This window comes from Sturnira hondurensis, unplaced genomic scaffold (assembly GCF_014824575.4).
Source record: "Sturnira hondurensis isolate 20B ecotype Veracruz unplaced genomic scaffold, ASM1482457v3 Scaffold0004271, whole genome shotgun sequence".
NCBI lineage: Eukaryota > Metazoa > Chordata > Mammalia > Chiroptera > Phyllostomidae > Sturnira > Sturnira hondurensis.
This window is the reverse complement of record NW_028076902.1, coordinates 4,525,186-4,544,359: the sequence shown is the minus strand read 5'-3', so window position 1 is coordinate 4,544,359 and position 19,174 is coordinate 4,525,186. Positions and strand designations below refer to the sequence as shown.

General features: G+C 38.0%; 1 protein-coding gene across 1 annotated transcript in view; it reads right to left on the bottom strand.

Moving 5' to 3' along the window:
- Window positions 1–19,174, bottom strand: part of BMP6 (bone morphogenetic protein 6) — a 181,952-nt gene that overhangs the window by 28,359 nt on the left and 134,419 nt on the right. The window contains exon 2 of the mRNA XM_037045380.1: window positions 6,675–6,867. Within this exon, the coding sequence (XP_036901275.1) occupies window positions 6,675–6,867 (193 nt within the window). The remainder of the gene's footprint in view (window positions 1–6,674; window positions 6,868–19,174) is intronic.

Genomic DNA, 19,174 nt, shown 5'->3' with positions numbered 1-19,174 from the left:
GTTATCTCACAGCAAAAAACCACAGTTAATACATGATGATTCAAGATCTCAGAAATAAGGGAAATGCATTACGGTAAGCCCTGTATTTGCTGTTGGCTTTTCGTCTCAAGGCATTTGTTAATTCCTTGTATGAGGCATAGATGCCAAACAGAAAGGAGCAGCAGTCTAGAGACTGGAGCAATGGCACTGGCTGGGGATCACTGGAGTTTAAGGTAGCTAGGACTTCAAGGTCTAAGTCCCCAAAGAAAAGGGGCTGCACAGAAGTGAACTCATAAGAGTGATTTCATAGAAGTCTGGGTTCACTTCCTCCAGGATCTTGGCTCTTCGAGTTCTGGCTGCCTTGAACTCCAATATTTTGCCAAATATCAGGCTATATATGCATGGAGTAAGAAGCTGAGAAAACAAGCAGAAAGAAACTGCTTAGAGGATAAAAAGCGAAGCAGACTTTTGGGCAGACTTACAACAGTAGGGAATTAAAAAGAGAGTTTAGAGCCCACTAAGGAAGATGGGCTCTGCTAAACCTCCTAGACCTTCAGCTGAGACGCCTAAAGGGCTGACCTCTAGGAGAAAGGAAAAACCAGGGAGAGATGGGCCTTAACACATCCCGAAACCCATCTGCATCTGGAACAAAAAGAACAAGGTAATCTGTTTGCATTTTGTCTGCTTTCTTGAAGAAAATAAAATCCAGTTTGGGAGAAGATAACAGTATTTAGAACTTTTTAAAATAAATAATGCCAAGAATTTAATTTAAAAAATTATCAGACATTCCAGGAAAAAAAGTAAGGAAAAATCAAGGGAACAAACAGATGATGGAAATAGATCTATAGGTGATCCAAATAATACAGTTATCAGATATGATTTTTTTCACCTACTCTTATATAAAGAGGATTACAAATCACAAGTTGGGCCTGTTCCAGGGATGTGAAGTTGGTTTAACATCTGAAAATCTTTAATGTAGTATATCACATTAACACTATAAAGGAGAAAAATCATATTATCTTCAAAAATTCAGCAAAATATTTTGATAAAATTTTACACCAATTTCTAATTTTAAAAAACTCTTAGCAAACTAGGAATAGAGAGAGTTTCCTTAATCAAATAAAGAATATTTACAAGAACATTTAGTGGGTTTGGAGGAGGTGGGGGGAGGGGAGGGGAGAAAATATGAACAAATGTAATTGAACAACAATAAAATAATTTTAAAAAGGAACATTTAGGGCATCCATCATCCTTAATGGTAAATTATTAATTCTTTCCTCCTTCATTAATTCAGAAATATGACAGGGATTTCCAATCTGAGATTAGAAATCTAAGTGGGATTCAGCATTGTACCAGAGGTCCAGCTAGCACAACAAAACAAGAAAGAAATAAAAACAAAAAATATAAGAATTACAAAGGAAGAAATAAAATTGATGTTTATAGATGGTGTGATTATATTTATAAAATTTCCAAACTAGTACACAGAAAAAATATTAGAATTTATATGTGAATTTGCAAGGTTGCTAGATAAAATAACAATATACAAATTCAACTGTATTTCTATATGTAAGCAATAAACAATTAGGCACTGAAATATTTAAAAGCTAATAATACCATTTACAGTATCATAAACCTAAATATCTGAAGTAATTCTAATGAAAATATTCAAGACACAAAAAATGACAAAATATTATTCAGAGAAATTAAAGAAAACCTAAGTAAATACCATGTTCTTGGATTGGAATGCTCAATATTGATAAAAGTCAATTGATAATTTCTCCCAAATTAATTTCTAGATTTAGTGCAATTCCAATCAGAAGCCCATCAGTTTTCCTTTGTGGACATTGAAATGTCTACTTTATAATTATATGGGAATGCAAAGGTCAATATATAGCCAAGAAAATCTCAAGGAATAGAGTTGGAAAACTTACATATAGACATCAAGCCTTCTTTAAAAACTCAAAGAATTAAGGGTATAGTGTTGGTGGAAGAAGAGAAAATTTAACAAATAGAAAAAAATAAAGATCCTAGAAACAGACCCATACATATGTTATCACCTGATTTAGGACAAAGATGCCACAGAAGTATAATGAAAATGAAAACTATTTTCAATAAACTGTACTGGGTCAATTAGGTTTTTCTATATTACGCAGCTGGGATAGCTAATCAACTTCAATATCTCACATAGGACTTCAAACATCTACTACTATAGTTTAGTTCATTCTGCTGAGCTAAGCACTGCCGTATCCCATTGCCTTGTGGGCATCCCCTCCATGACTCAACCATGACCCAACCAGAACCCATTTCCATTCCTTTTCCTCACTTAGTCCTGTGGTTCCTATCTGTGAGTGGTTCAGAGTATTATATCAAACTTAACGTTTTGGGGAAATGTATATTTGCCCATTAACAGTTATTTTCTCTTGTGGAACAATTATATTCTATCTGTAAAATAGGTGATAGTTGGTGAATTTTGTCTAAAATTTAGTTTAAGTCATAGTTCAGTCTGGGATTTTTCCTGGGACTCCACAGCATGGCTTTGGGGCTATCTGAGGGAAACCTTTCACTTTTAAAGACCAGCTCTACAGCAGCATTGCCCTGTTTCCTTGATTCACAGATGTACTTATTGACATCCTAAGGATTCTGAAGTTAGGATAAGACATACAGACCAGGGCAAATAAATGTAGGTTTACAATTGCTCACATGGGAAATAATACAATAGTTAATAAATAATGATACAAGAATAAACTGTGTTTTTGCACACCTAAACTATAAACCTACTTTTTCCCTGCCTGTAGTAACCAAACTCAAAAAAATATATGCAATTAAAAATAAATAAATTTGCCCATTTGCAAACAAAGAATAAGCTGTGGTACTGCTCATAACAGGAATAATGAATTTTAAATTTGATAATCATTTCTTATTTTAAATGCACCATGAGAGAACATGAGAAAGTCATCGTATACACAGAAGGTAGACTTTAACTACCAAGCAATGCAATCACCAAAACATATGGAAGAGCACATGGCATTTCAAAACTAGCAGAATCAAGTGGGGTCAATTCATGTACCAAACAGGGCCATTTTTCAGATGCTAAATGTGTTCCCCTGTTAAAATTTCTGTCTGGCTTTCAGGAGATGCTCTTTGACTTCTAAGTATACAAAACCAATTAAAACCAGGAAAAATATGCCTTTAGCCAAATAAGAAATATAGATGGACATGATATTCTTCAAAGGCCTCAGAATTGCACTAGTAACCTAAAGGTGCCATAGAAGTAAAGGTCACGAGTATATGTTATGATAAGCAACATGCTACCATGATACTGACATACATGAATAGAGAAGGTCAAAAGTTATTGAGAGCAGCCTTTACACTCCAGATGGGAAGACAGCTTACTGTGTATGAGATGCAGGAGAAAACAGTGAAGTAAATGGACAAATATAATACTGTGAATAAGTACAAATTCTTCTGTATAAATTTATTCTAGTCTTTCTTCTCCTACAAACCTCTCCTCTACAAAAGCTGCTAATAAATCAATGTGTGATCAATAAATCAACATTTGATCAATAGAACAACAAATGTTTTCCACAGGAAGGCCTTGAGAGTCAATGTACCAGGGACTGATAGACACATTTTCACCCCCAAGAGAACTGTCTCACTTGCCATCCAAATCAAAGCATCCTTGGGATGTTCCCATCAAGGCTAAGGAGATGGAGATGTGGAGCATGCCAGTAGGAACTGTCCCAATGTCACTGGGATGACTTTGGGGAAGCATAGCAGACAAAAGTTTAGGCATAATTTAAACTTGGCAAAATTCACCTGTGACACATTTCATTCTCTAATAGGTAATACGCTTGACCTGCTTATCTGATGGGATCACAGTTAACTTCTAATGAGGGAATATATGAGAAGGTTTTTTCCAAACTCTAAGTACAATATAAATGCTAATTTTTTACCAGCATTATCATAAAAACATGATTGATAACACCAGATGTTAACACCAAACTCATCTTAAAGTATACACACCACACCACAGCATAGAGTACGCTCACAAATCAAGTGCAAAGGCATCTGTGCTCCTCTGGTTTAACTATGCACACTGCTGCTGGCTGGTCCCACTCTCCTCAGGCCTTTTCAAGACTTAGATTCCATCTCAGGACTTATTCTCAGGTTTTGAATAAAGTATCAAATGTTTTCCTGTTCTTATTTACTCAAAGCACCATCTATACAAGTAGTCACTTTTTGAACTTACCTGGTCCAGTGATTTCTTATCAGTCTGAGGAATATGTTTCTGTAGAGATCACAGCAATGGCCTATCTTCCAAGAATCTTTTCTGGCTGTTCCTTTATAACAGGAGACCCAGTGCATAACTTATTCTGCCTCAGCTGAGTATATGAGGGCATTGAAAAACCTGCCTTTTTTTTCCTTTTGCAAGGAGGCCAACTCTTTTGCAACACAAACATTTGTTAAGTTAAGTTAATCCATCACATACTACAAATTTCACTGGAACACAGATTAGAGAAATAAGTTTCTTTACAAGACTGGAGAATTGTTTTCGGCCAAGACACCCCAAGACGGTACAGATGGAGAGATCAAACCACCCCCAGGAGTCTTGCAGTTAACTGGAGCCTCTGGAAGGACACGAGGAGACAGCAGGAGGCCTGGGCTCCTGGCCCACCGATAAGAAAAAAAATCTGTTCCTGGCCAACCTGGAACCCTTCAAAAGGGTTCATGAAATTCTCCCAATCCTCCCAGTATTTTCCCTTTCCTGTGCATAAAATTAAACACATCCAATCGCCAAACATCCCCATCCTAGAAGGCAGAGAAATTACAACTCTGCTTTGACAGAGAGCCATCAAAGGTTGGGACAGTTTGAGATTTTGTTTTCCAAGCTCACTGCTGGCCTCAAGGAAGTATGACACCACCGTTTGAAGCACAAGACAGCTGTTCATTTTTGGCCGAAGTTCAATATAAACCTCACAAATGGTCTGCTAGCTCTCCTTTTAAAAATAATAATTAAAAAAATTTATAGTCACAAAACCCACAATCTAGTGTTTTCACTATAAAGCTTTTCCTGCAGGACAGAGAAAACCATGTATTCTGAACAAAGTTCTGAGCCAAAAGAGTACCAGGAGGTTATTTCCATCAGAAATGTATAATGGGACAAATACTTAGGCAGATTGAAAGTCGATGGCTAAATCAGTTCCAAAAAAATCACTGAACACCAATTCTCTCTGAAGTATTGAAAGATGAAAATCTAGCAACAGATAATTTACTTTTCAAAAGAGATCCTTAATGGTTAAGTCACTGAATATACTTTTATTAAGGAGTGAAAATAAGACATCAGAACACTTCCCATTCATTCTGAAATTTTGGCCTGTTTTAAAGCTAACCCAATGACTATATTCTACTTATAATGTTACTATTCCAGCCAGAATTCACATAAACATCAGTGCATATGTTCAACACCATGATGTGTCCCTAAAACCTGGCAAGTGTCCTTCCTTCTCTTTTATTTCCCTCCTTCGAGATGTGAATATGTGAATAAGGGCCAAATGTTGATGGTGCTCTCAAAAGTAAAATAAACCTTTCATGGAGCAAGTTAACATTTGTTATTATTCTAGTGTGCATATTTATGACAGACCCATACACAGATTTATAATTTCAGGATAAACTAAAGTCATTCCTAAACCTTTGGACACTCTTGGGAAGTTAATAGACTTCCAAGACCAAAAGCAAGAATGTGGACTTGATTTATAAAGCAAACCTGGCAAATCCCTCACCAGGTCTGCAAGCGTGGGCTTCCCTCCCTGTCTGTATTCTCTCTCTTTAGCGTCTATCTCCACACCTACCATCTGACAGCCAGGCTCTCGTACCACGTGCTGAGCTTCCACCTCATGCCCAGTGAGCGTGCGCAATGCTAACCTACTGTTACCACTAAACCACTAAACTGACCTCTAAATAGTAAACAAAATTCAGAGTCATTGGCTTGTTTTCTGTGTGCTATAGGTTTGAACTAACTGCTGTTATCCTTCATCCTCAGTCCTTCCTCCAAATTTCACTCCACGGAAGTTTGTTTTTTTGTTTGTGGAGCAAGCCCCATAAACGTACTTCATTGCAGTTCTTTTATAAAATGATTTGGATTTATTTCAGGAAATAAGAATAATGCAGACATAGAAAAAATATCTATCATTCCCTTGAATTCAACTGATAAAAATACATTTGATGCACACACTCATTTACTACAAGACATATCAGACATATAATATGTATAATATATGTATATATAATATGCACAAATATATAGCCTTCTAGTCACTTGAATTAGTATCATTTGTAAGCATCCTTACATAATTTTCATTTTAGCCTCACTGACCCATCATTCAAAGTAGGGACTAAACAAGAGCAAGAAACATTTTATCCCCAGTAAGTCATAGGTTATCTGATCACAAAGGATGCTTAGTAAATACGGTCTACTGGCTTGCTTAAGAAAAGAAAACCATTTGGAAAGTCTTCAACTTATGGGCAAAAAATCTTCCTACTGGCTAAGCACTGCCATTCGGAACACAGCCTTCATCCTGCTCATGTGCAAGCCCTGAACTCCACATCACCATCCACAGACATACTCAGGGTCATGTGATGACAGGACGAGAAATGGGGACCAGCCCCACCCTTTGGGCTTCCTTGAGCCTTCATACCTGTGCTGATGCTCCTGTAAGACTTGATAAATGCTGATAAGAAAAGTTTGGTTTTTAAAACTCCCCACAACACAGTCCTTGTAGATTCGGAATTCTGCAGCCGTCACCGCCTCACCCTCAGGAATCTGGGATAAGTTGAACTTGAACTCTTTGTGGTGTCGCTGGCGAGGGGAGAACTCCTTGTCGTACTCCACTATAAGATTAAACAAGAGAGAGTGACAACTATTGTTACTTGACTAAGTGCCACAGGCTCACCTCAAAAGAAAGTCTCTCAATTTAATTCATAAGTGGATTACAGGTTACCAATGGTTTATTAGAGGCATTGGGGTGGTGAAAAGAAAATTGGCTAGGCTGTCAAGCAGGCTTGGACTAAAATCCTTTATTTTACCCAAGGATTAAATAAAATTCTTAGATTTTATTTCATTTAAATACCTTCAATACTCTAGTTTAACTAAGCTGCATGAACACAAGTTATTTAAATTCTTTGCTTCAGGTTTCTTGGTCTGCAAAAAATGGGAACAGTATGGCTTCAAAGGGGAGTTGTAAGAACTAAGAAAACAGTGACTAAGGATGTATCTGGTCATCCTGGTCACTATCCTCTCCCAGCCCCGTTTCCTCCCTGCTGCTTTGCCCCCTCCCCTCAGGTCAGTCCATCTCACCCCACCAGCAGTGGATGTGACCAAGGGCAGCCTTGAGTCCACCTGGTAGGCATCATGCTGGAGGGAAGGGCAATGAGCAGTGCATTTTGCAAGGGCCTGAAACTCCAAGTGCCTTCAAATTGTATCTGCTGCTGTTTAGTGGAACTTATTGTTAAAGGGTTGAGGGTAAAGCTTCATAGATAAGTTGCCCTAACTAAAGTACACTGCCCACCCCCAACCCCCACTGGTGGGACCTGATGGCTGAAGGACCAGGGTGAGGGTGGCAAAACAGAGGGACCTACAGTGCTGTGAAGCTGCTGGAGTCTCCATTTAATCTGTGCACAGAACCCAAGCATGAAAATGGAGATATGGAAGCAAATCGCTAATGGGGCATCCTGCTATTTTCTGATGCTTTTCTTAAAGCTAGGAAAGGATTGAGTACAAAATCTGTTTTTTTTAAATGAAATCTTTTCCCTGCTTGAAGAGAAGACAAATCATGAAAAACTACAAGTACTTATTAACATTTTTCAGTCAGCTATCAGATGTCTATACGGAGTCTGTGTGAGAGACATGGTATCAGCCTCACAAGCTTAACTCATAATCGTTGTAGAGAAAAGAGTGCTTCCCACCATCAACCCTCGACTCTGTTCCTCAGACTTCTAAAATGCTTCTGCCCTGCTGTCCCTGTTAGGTTTTTTTTTTAAAGCAACTGCAGTGAAATTTCATGAGCAAATTAATCCTTTATGGCAATGTTTTCCCAGGGCTTGTGGGTAAAAAAAAAGTCAAATTATTTGCCATCTCCAACTGTCCATTTTTGTCAACATGTATTGTTCTTCATGATCACCAGAGAAAAGCTTTGAGGATTAAGCTTCTTTACGGAAAAAAAAAAAAAAGCCAATAGCTCTTTACAAGAACCTAAGACCTCAATGACATTTGCAGAAGCTAGGGAAAGTTAAGCCATCTGTAGGTATGTGGCTTTAAATAAAGAATTTCTGAAATTGCCATGTGACCATGCAACAAATCTTTTAGATTCAAGTTATTTCTTTCACTTTTTTTTTCAATTTGGAGGGTTACAAAAGGACAAGTTTGGGCTTATGTAAGAGCTTGAATATAAGTAAAAAAAGATCTAACCAGAAAGTAAACCATGGTTCAGTCCCAACAAGAGAGCAGGTTTTCTAATTAGTGGCTAAGTATGAAAAGCAATATTGTTAGGGAGTTCACCCAAGGCCACCCACACATGATGGTGTATCACTTTTCCCTAAAACTGATCTGCCTTTTAAGTTTGATATGTTATCACCGGTGTTTAAAAGTGAATCAAATCTGATTTCCCATGAAGACTTTCTACAAAATACTCTCAAAGCTTTTCTATAGGGCCTTTTAGGTGCTTAAATTTTTAATATCACTAAATGAAAATACATTCTTTTTAAAAGATTTTATTTATTTATCTTTAGAAGGGAAGGGAAGGAGAAAGGGAGAGAAATATCAATGTATGGTTGCTTCTCATGAGTCCCCTGCTGGAAACTGGCCTGCAACCCGGGGATATGCCCTGACTGGGAATCAAACCGTGATCCTCTGCTTCGCAGGCCCGAGCTCAATCCACTGAGCTACACCAGCCAGGGCTAAAAATATATTCTTAAGATTTGCTTGAGAGAATGCTTAAGAACTCCTCAAAGAAATTTTTCAATTGCTCTTAACAATTGGAAAGAAAAATATATAAACGTGAAGCAATGTATAAGATAGTAACAAGATATTTTAGTTAAAAGGAGCACAGATGTCTATAAATGAGAAAGGTGATAATTAGTCTTTGGAGAGGTGGACCAACCCCAATAACTCATACCTTCCTGTATCTACACCCCTGGGTGGTCTCCTTCCGTTAGTATAGTTCTGGGCTGGCCCCATGACCTTCTTTTGACCAAGAAAATGCAGCAACGGTGATGCAGAGTGACTGTCTAGGTGAGATCATAAGTTTTAAACTTCCTTCCACTCATGTTTCTTGGAATGCTTGTGTGGGGAAAGATGTCTACAGTCTTTAGAGTAGTTGGACTAAGAAGTCCAGCTGTGTGGAACTTCCATGCTGTGAGGAACGGAGCTCCGTGTTGTGAGGAAGCCCAAGCTAATGGGGTGGAGAGGCTGTGTGGTGCATGGAGAGGCACAGGGATGAAGAGGAAGGAGGGAGGAAGGGAAGAGTCCCGTCGGTCCCCAGCCATGTCAGCTGGGGCACCGGACGGGTTACAAAGATGCCATTTTAGACGTTCAATCCAGTGGAACCTTCGGATAACTCATGCCCCAGCCACCTCTCACTACAATTGCATGGGACGCCTAGTGAGAGACCTGCCCAGTTGAACAGTCCTTTCACAAGACTGTGAGAGATAATAATACTTTATTGTTTTAAGTTACTTCATTTTGGGTGACTTGTTATATATTAATGAGCAACTAACACAAGTAGAGGAGGGAGAACAGGAGAGAATAACAGAGGGAGATAAAGAGGAAAGGGAAGTTTGACCTTGTTAGGGAGGGGGGAAAATGCATGAAATTCTTTTTTTAAAAAATTTTTTAAAGATTTTATTTATTTATCTTAGAGGGGAAGGGAAGGAGAGAGAGAGAGAGAGAAATATCAATGTATGGTTGCCTCTCGTGCATCCTCTGCTGGGAACCAGGAACTGGCCTGCAACCCAGGCATGTGCCCTGACTGGGAATCAAACCGCGATCATGTGGTTCGCAGGCCCACGCTCAATCCACTGAGCTACACCAGCCAGGGCTGAGAAATTCTTAAGGGTAAATATTTTGAAATGCTGGGAGGCAAAATGTATGGATAAGAAAGAATCCTGGCAAATGGTCACAGACAGATGTGAAGAGAGAGATAAAGAATCTATAAATGATAAAAAAAAGACTTGTTCAAAGCCTTCATTTTATTACAGTATGAATTAGTACACATTGCCTTATATGTGCATCTTCTCATTTCTCCTCTACCCTGACATTATCTTGAAGTACTCCTAACTTTCTTCTGCTTTCTCTTTATCCTTCTCTGAGGAATCTCATGTGTTGCTGATTGCTACTCACTTGCCTTTAAGTTCTTTTACCAAAATCCTTTGCTCTCTTCTGGTGCCTCTGCTCTCTCTTCTCATGCCTTCTTTCTGGAAGCTAAACTACCTTCTTTGCTGTCCCCATGACACCGCTGTTCCCATGACACCACAGCTACCAGTCACTGGAGTTTGCTTGGAAATCCTTTCTTCCCCAATCTTTTCCTCCAGTTGAATTTACACACTATGTTTTGCTAATGTCTCATTAACAAAAAAATAAGCACCATTAGGTCACTGCCTACACATGCACTTGGAGACCACAATGGTGAAACAGTAATATTTACAATGAGCTTATCATTTCCCATTCAAGCTGTGTGATTCTCCTTAAATTTCAGAAAGTTCAAGTATGCCAGGGGGTTGAGTTCTGAATTCAGCACTCAGTGTGTATTTTGCAGCCCCTAGCATTGGGCTTTTCAAGTGATGCCATGTGTGGCAGACAATTACATGTGCTGATGAAGTGTGAAACTGCCAAACTGGTTTTGGATTCCAACTCCCTTTCTTCTTACTTATATGATGCTGAGCAAGATATTAGTCAAATTTCCAGTTATAAGTTAAGTGGGAATAATAACATTTCTGAAGATTAAATACAACAATCTATACGAAATACTCAGTGGCAGAGTAAGTGCTCAATAATTGTCCATTGTAGTTATCATTAGCTGATATTTGACAATCTGGCTCCTCTGAGCTTAGAGTATGTCAATACTGAGTAATTCAAATGTATTCATGAGTCTGTAGTTAGGGCTGATTAATACTTCTGCTAAATTAGTTCTTCAAATTAGAGATACATTCTGTGAAAAGGGCAGCAACTGAAATCACCGTTTTGATATCATCAGCCTTGGTATTGGCTACCAGATATAGTGCTGTGTTCTCCGAGGCAATAATTTCTAGAATTTTTCATTTCAAGGACTAGTGAAAATATTTTTAATGGCAATGACCTTGCACAAGGTCACCTACTTTTTCTGTTTGCCATTTGTAAGTACAATAAAACAAGACAACAACAAACTGTGTTCCTTTAACTCTATCATTTGATTTCTAATGGTCCTTCTAACACCAAATTTAAAAAGAACATTGTAATTAAAGAACGTTGAGCGCGGGCCTGCGAACCACAGGATTGCGGTCGATTCCCAGTCAGGGCACATGCCTGGGTTGCAGGCCGGTTCCCTGCAGGCCAACTCCCAGCAGGGGACGCACGAAAGGCAACCATACATTGATGTTTCTCTCCCTCTCTCCTTCCCCTCTAAAGATAAATAAATAAATAAAATCTTAAAAAAAAACCAAGTTTATAAAAAAAAAGAACATATACAATCCTTGAAATTGAATAAATTTAGTTTTATAAAACTTTCTCTATTTTTTTTTTGTGCCCCAGACAATACCATTTGAAATTTCAGACCAGGTCCACACCTTTAGCCAACATGTACAGCCATAATACTAAGGAATAAAAGTTACTGGTTTAAGATTTAAAATGTAAATTATATAATATGTACAAAAGAATATATGTAATTTATGAAGGTAACAAAGCACCAAGGAAACCAGCACCCAACTTAAAAACTGGAACATGATCAATACCATGGTATTCCTCTCTGATACCAGCCCCCTGCCCAGCCCACATGGTACCTAGCATCAGGAATAGTGTCTAACATTCCCTCGCCTTATATGCATGTATTCTTATTTCTCCTCTACCCTTTACTATATATGCATATATCACTAAATCACAGAGTGTTTTGTTTTTCTTTTTTCCCTTAAAGTCAATGTTCAGATGATGGAAGTTTTATGTGGAGACTATAGGCGTGGTCACAGCTAAGAGTGAAGGCTGCACAGGTAGACAACCCCACTACCTGTCAACTGGTGGGGCGCTGAGCTTCTGCAGGTGAAACGTGGCCACTCTGCAGGCAATGGGTGACTAGTAAGTCTTCTCTTTCAGCTCTGCCTCATGTAGCTCTATGAAAAACATGGGCATTTTCTCAACAAGTTCTGGCGAGGATGTGAAAAAAGTGTATTGTTGGTGGGAATGAACAATGGTGCAGCTGCTGTGGAAAACAGTGTGGAGAGTCTTCACAAAATTAAACATAGAATTATCATATGATTCAGCAATTCCACTTCTGGGTATTAACCCCCCCAAATTAAATGTAGCAACTCAAACAGATATTTTATATCCATATTCATAGTAGCATTATTTACAAAGCCAAAAGGTGGAGGTAACCCAAGCATCCATTGACAGATGAATGAATAAATAACATGTGGCATATACATACCATGGAATAATATTCAGACTTAAAAAGGAAGGAAATACTGACACATGCTACAACATGCATATACCTTAAAGACATTATGCTGAGTGAAATAAGCCACAGAGACAGAATGTAAAACGATGATTATCAGGGGCTGGAGGAAGGAAATAGGGAGTATTTGTTGAATGAGTACAGAGTTTCAGTTTGCGGAGATGGAAAACATTCTGGAGATGGATAGTAGGGACTATTTCACAACAGTGCAAATACACATAATGCTGTAGAACTTACACACTTAAAAATTGTTAAAGTGGTAAATTTTGTTATGCATATTTTGCCACAATAAAAAACTAATTTAAAATGGACATTTTATTACATGATCACAATGCATGATCAGTTGTTGTCCATGGTGGAAATGGGAGGGAGGGGGGAACACAGAGGTGGGATGGGATGGGAGTAATAGAAAACTGTACTTGAAAAATAATTAAATTAAAAAAAATAAAAATTAAAAAAACAAACAAAAAAATGCATGATCGTATTTAAGTCAACATAATTCTTCACTGTCTCTATTACTCAAAATAATCAAATTTAAAAGATTAAATAATAGAAAAGAAAGAGACACATTGCAAATTGTTGAATCTCGTGAGGAACTTAACTGACTGCCTCCTTGACTGTCTCACTGAGTTCAGGATGCTATAACAAAAATACCACAGACTGGGTGCCTTAAACAACAAACATTTATTTCTCACAGTTCTGGAGGCCAGTTCTGTGAGATCAGGGTGCCAGCACAATCAAGTTCTTGTTGAGGCCCCTCTTCCTTGCTACATTTTTACATGGCCTTCCTTGGAGCATGAGCTCTAGTCCACAGGTGGCAAACAGAAGGCCCAAGGGCCAAATCCAACCCTCCACCTTGTTATATCCAGCCTGGCATCTTGTTTCTACCCCGCAGTAGTGCCAAGCTCCTTGCCCCTAGTTAAGGAGTAGTTACATTATACCGTCCTAAAATTACATTTGGCCCTTTGAAAGTAACTGCAAGGCTGACGTGGCTCCCAGTGAAAATGAGTTTGACGCCCCTGCTCTAGTTCCTATAAGGACACTGATTCCATCGTGGACTCCTTCCTCATTACGTCATCTAGACCTAACCCCCTCCCAAAGACCGTACCTCCAAATATTATCTCATTGGGGATTAAAGTTCCAAAACTATGAATTATGGGGGGACACAAACATACAGTCCACAACATTGACCTTAATGTGTCATATCATTTGTTCTGCTTCCTACCTTTTGAATTTATGGTTTGGCATTTTTGTGTTTGTGTTTGTAAGTGTCACTGGTGATGGTCTCATTTCATACAGTTTAATTTGGTTTTAAGTTATACTTGCTTTTGGAATAAGTCCCTTTGGTGAATATTTTTGATTACTCACTCATTTTCCTTTAAATATATAAAGATATTCAAGCTATCTAGTTCTTTTTAAGTAAGTGTGCTTTTTCTAGAGGTTTATCAATTGGGGTTAGATTTTTCAAATTTATCATCATAAGTTTTTTTTAGCGTATTCCATTTTAAAATATTTGCTCTACCTATAATCCTTTATTCTAATACCATTTATTTGTGAATTTCTTTTCTCTTGATTCATCTTAGTGGAGGTCATTTTCTACTTTTTCCTCACTACAGCTTAATTTGGTTGCAATATAGATATTTTAAGGGGCATATTCTGAATATCATCCCAAAAAGTCTGCATTATTTCAGTTAAAGTTGTCTAGAGAAAGATAAAGATACCATCTATTTCAACTTCAAATATAAAAGCGAAAAGAAAAAGGAGAGGGAAGAAAATAATAGAATAATCTCAAATACATTTGAGAGTAGTCACATATTTATTATTTACTACCTGGACTTACTTGATAGTTAATTCAAATTCTACATTTTCCAAATGCTTCATGCTTTATACATCAAAGCTGAAAAACTTGAAACTTTTAAAATTGCCATTCCATTGATTACTGTAAACAAGTTTTCATGCCATGGCACGAGTTTATTTAATTTGATGCAACAAGCACAGTCTGGCTCATGTCCCAAGGGCTGAAACAATGGCAGCCTACTGACTTCTATGTGGCAAGCATGCAACCTCAAATATTTATATGAGTACTGAACTCAACTGCCCACCTCACTTGTTAACCACAGTGAGACAACAGACTTTACCCTCCAGTATTAACCAAATATTTAAAAATATTTGTATTAATGTTCTATGAGAATCACAAATATCAAGAAGAATCTACTTTCCTGGTTGCCATGCTCCAAGTGACTTTTCTCCCTAAATTTTACTTTTCATTTAAAATAATTACAGACCCAGAAGTAGTTGCAAAAATAGTAGGATGGATTTTTAAAAAAACAGAGAGCCCACGTAACATCTTACATAACTGAAGAATAGCAAAACCAGGAAATTGACATTGGCATTATACTTTAAATACATTCTTTAAAAGATTTTATTTATTTTTAGAGAAGGGGAAGGAAGGCAGAAAAAAAGGGAGAGAAACATCAGTGTGAGAGAGAAACATCCATCTCGGCCGCCCCGCGCATGCGCCCTGAACCCGCAACCCAGGCACGTGTCCCAGTCACTGGCGATACTCCTGCTCTGTGGGGCGGTGCCCAACCACACTGGTCAGGCTGGCATTAAAAGTTAGACTGCACACGTGGTATGCTTTCACCACTTTTTACATGCCTTTATGACATGCATGTATATAATTCTATGACGTTTTATAACACATATAGATTCCTAGAACCACCACTCAATCCAGATACAGAACTATTCTGTCACTACAGAAAAAGAACTTCTTGGGACTATCCTTTTATTCCAAATGGTTTTTTGAGGCTAGCCCTAGTACATGTATTATAAAGAGACTACATGCCAACAACACATGCCTACATATTATCATTTTTAATAAGGGTTAATCAAGTCCTTTTTGAAAAACTTTTAAAAACGCATTTTAGAACCAGTTTCACACCCAAATGCAGGTGTTAAGAGCACTTAGGCTGGGAAGAAGCTCAAAGGTTTCTTACAATGGAAATAAGTCAGTAGACCTCAGCCAACATGAGAGAATACGCTTAGGCACTTAAATCAATAAATGTGTCATTTCTCATTCTTTGTTTAAATTAATTTTTATTGTTGACACTATTACAGATATCCCTCGATTTACCACCCCCCAAGCTAGCCCCTGCGCTTCCCTCTGGCCTTCACCACATTGTCATCTATGTCCATGGGCAATGTATATAAACATATATGTTCTTTGGCTAATCTCTTCCAGTCCGAACGCCATCCCAGTTCCCTCTGAGATCTGTCCGTCTGTTCCATGCATCCATGCCTCCGGTTTTATTCTGTTTGTCAGTTTATTTTGTTCATTAGATTCCAAATATGAGTGAGCCAGGTATTTTAGCAATAATGATGACGTACCTCTTCCAAGCCTTATAACCAAAAGTAACTTCATTATTTTTTAATAGTTGATTTTATTGTATTTTTTCCATTACCATTTAGCCCCTTAATACCTTCTTCCACCTCCACCTCCCTCCCTCCCTGACCACAGTCAACAACACACTGTTGTCCATGTTCATGAGTCCTTTTTCTTTTTGCTCAATCCCTCCACTCTTCAAGCGCCAGCCCTGAGAGCAGTCAGCTTGCTCTCTATAAATCTGTCTCTATTTTGCTTGTAGTTCAGTTTGTTCAGTAGATTCCACATGTGAAATCATATGGCATTTGTCTTTCTCTGACTGGCTTATTTTACTTAGCATAATGTTCTCCAGGTCCATCCATGCTATCACAAAGGATAAACTTTTCTTTTTTATTGCCACATAGTATTCCATTGTATAAATATCCTATAGCTATTTTATACACTCATCTACTGAAGAACACTGGGGCTGCTTCTGAACCTTGATTATTGTAAGTAACACTGCAGTGAACTGAGGGTGTTTATATTCTTTCAAATTAGTGTTTGGGGCTCCTTTGTAGATATTCCCAGAAGTGGGATCACTGGATCAGAAGGCAGTTCCATTTTTAATTTTTTGAGGTATTTCCATACTGTTTTCCACAGTGGCTGCACCAGGCTTCATTCCCACCAACAGTGCAGAAAGGTTCCCTTTTCTCCACAGCCTCAGTAGCTCTTGTTGTTTGTTGATTTATTGAAATAGCCACTCTGACAGATGTAAAATGATATCTCATTGTGGTTTTAATTTGCATCTCTAATGATTAGTGACATTGAACATCTTTTCATGTCTATTGGCTGTTTGTACGTTCTCTTTGGAAACGTGTCTATTCAGGTCCTTTACTTGTTTTTCAGTTGGATTATTTGTTTTTTTGGTGTTGAGTTTAGTAAGTTTTTTATAAACTTTGGATATTAACCCCTTATCAAATATATTGGCAAATATGTTCTCCCATTCAGTGGGCTACTTTTTCATTTTGTTGATGGACTCCTTTGCTGTGCAAAAAATGTTTAGTTTGATGTAGTCCCATTTGTTTATTTTTCCCTCGCCTGAGGAGATATACCAGAAAAAATATTGCTATGAGCAATGTCCAAGATTTTACTGCCTACGCTTACTTCTGGGATTTTTATGGTTTTGAATCTAACATTCATATGGTTTTGAATCTAACATTTAAGTCTTTAATCCCTTTTGAATTTATTCTTGTGTGTGGTGTAAGAAGGTGGTCTGGTTTCATTTTTCTGTGCACATCTGTCCAATTTTCCCATCACCATTTACTGGATAAACTTTCTTTAGCCCATTGTGTGTGCTTGCTTCCTCTGTCAAATATTAATTGACTACAAAGGCATGGATTTATTTCTGGGCTCTCTGTTCTGTTCCATTGGTCTATGGGTCTTTTTATAGCAGTACCAGGCTGTTTTGATCACTATGGCCTTGTAGTACAGTTTGATATTAAGTAGCATGATTCCTCCAATTTTATTATTTCTCAAGATCACTGTTGCTATTCGGGATCTTTTTAAAACAAGTTATTTTAAATGGTCATTTACCATACATGTTTTCATTGGCTTTAATATGTCCCTTTCAATCAGTCTTTGGTTATGGACAGCACAGGTGCAGTTTTAAAAATTTCAAAAATTTGATGTTCATGACGTCTGCCCTCTTGTGGCTAGGGAGACCTCATACTGTGCCCCAGCTTCAGCCCTCAAGGTGGGAAAATTGTTCTATGTGGGGAAACCAGAGCCATGATCCCCAAGGCTGTGGTGATGGTTGGTTGATCAAAGTTCCTAGACCACTAATCAGCATGCTGTGGTGGAGCGAAGCTTGTTTTCTCAAATGGGAATTTATTTAGTTGGAATTTACTCAAGTAATACAAGTAAATCTCATGTACATTTAACAATAAATAAATAAATAAGTGTGCATGATGAGGAAAAACAAATTGAAAAACTGCAGCCCTGATAGAGTTCCATTAACAACAAATAATTACATTTGTGCCTATTTAAAAGGCCTGTTATAATGAAGCAATCAGGCCACATATAGTACAAATCAATTTATACAACATGTATTTTTCATAATTAAGAAAAAGTTTATCATCTTCAGTCAAAACTCAAAGATAGGATGGCTCAAAGAGAAAAATAAAGACTCCCCCACACTCTTGTTCCAGCTGCAGAGCAATAATGGGCAGAATATCCTCACTAACGGAGAGAATACATTTCGGTCTGTCTTCATTATATCAGATGACCAGTTCTTTTTAGTTGACCTTGTTTCTTGTGTTGCTTTTATTATGCCCTCATCCTTGGTGTGCTGGAGATCACAGCAATATCCCTAACTGTGTGTTTCTTTTTGTTCAGTCTGCTCAGATCACACTGTACTTCGCAAACCTGTGGATTCCTATCTCTCATCAGTTCTGTAAAATTCTCAGTCATGAGCTCATCACTTAGGGCCTCTCCTCCATTCTCTTTAGTGTCTCTTTAAGAATGACAATTAGGTGTGTATTAGATTTTCCCACTCTAATTTCTGTGTCTCTTAACTGCTTTTTAAAAAGATTTCATTCATTTATTTTTAGAAAGAGGGGAGGGAGAGAGAAAGAGAGGGAGAGAAACATCAATGTGTGGTTGCCTGTTGCATGCCCCCTACTGGGGACCCGGCCCACAACCCAGGCATGTGCCCTGAGTGAGAATGGAACCAGCAACCCTTTGGTTTGCAGGCCTGTGCTCAATCCACTGAGCTACACCAGTCAGGTCTGCTTTTTTTTTTTTTTTTTTTCAATCCTTGGTCTCCTTGTCTCTTGGCTGGAAAATTTCTTTCATCTTGTATTGATGAGTTCACCAATTCCCTCTTCAGCCAACTGAATGTACATATATTTAAAGACCAACTGATTAATTTGTCATTTCAGTGACTTTTAAAAAATGCTAACAGCTCTATTTGTTGTTGTTTCTGCTGTGTAGTCTGCTAGGTCACTTACGATTGTCTATTGTCCTTCACTACTATAATATGTTATACTATTCTTTATTCTTTGTTTATTTCCTGTATAGTTGTCTTACATTTTCTCTCCAGCTTAGTGTTCGTTTCCTAATATGTGACATCCTTGGGGAACCC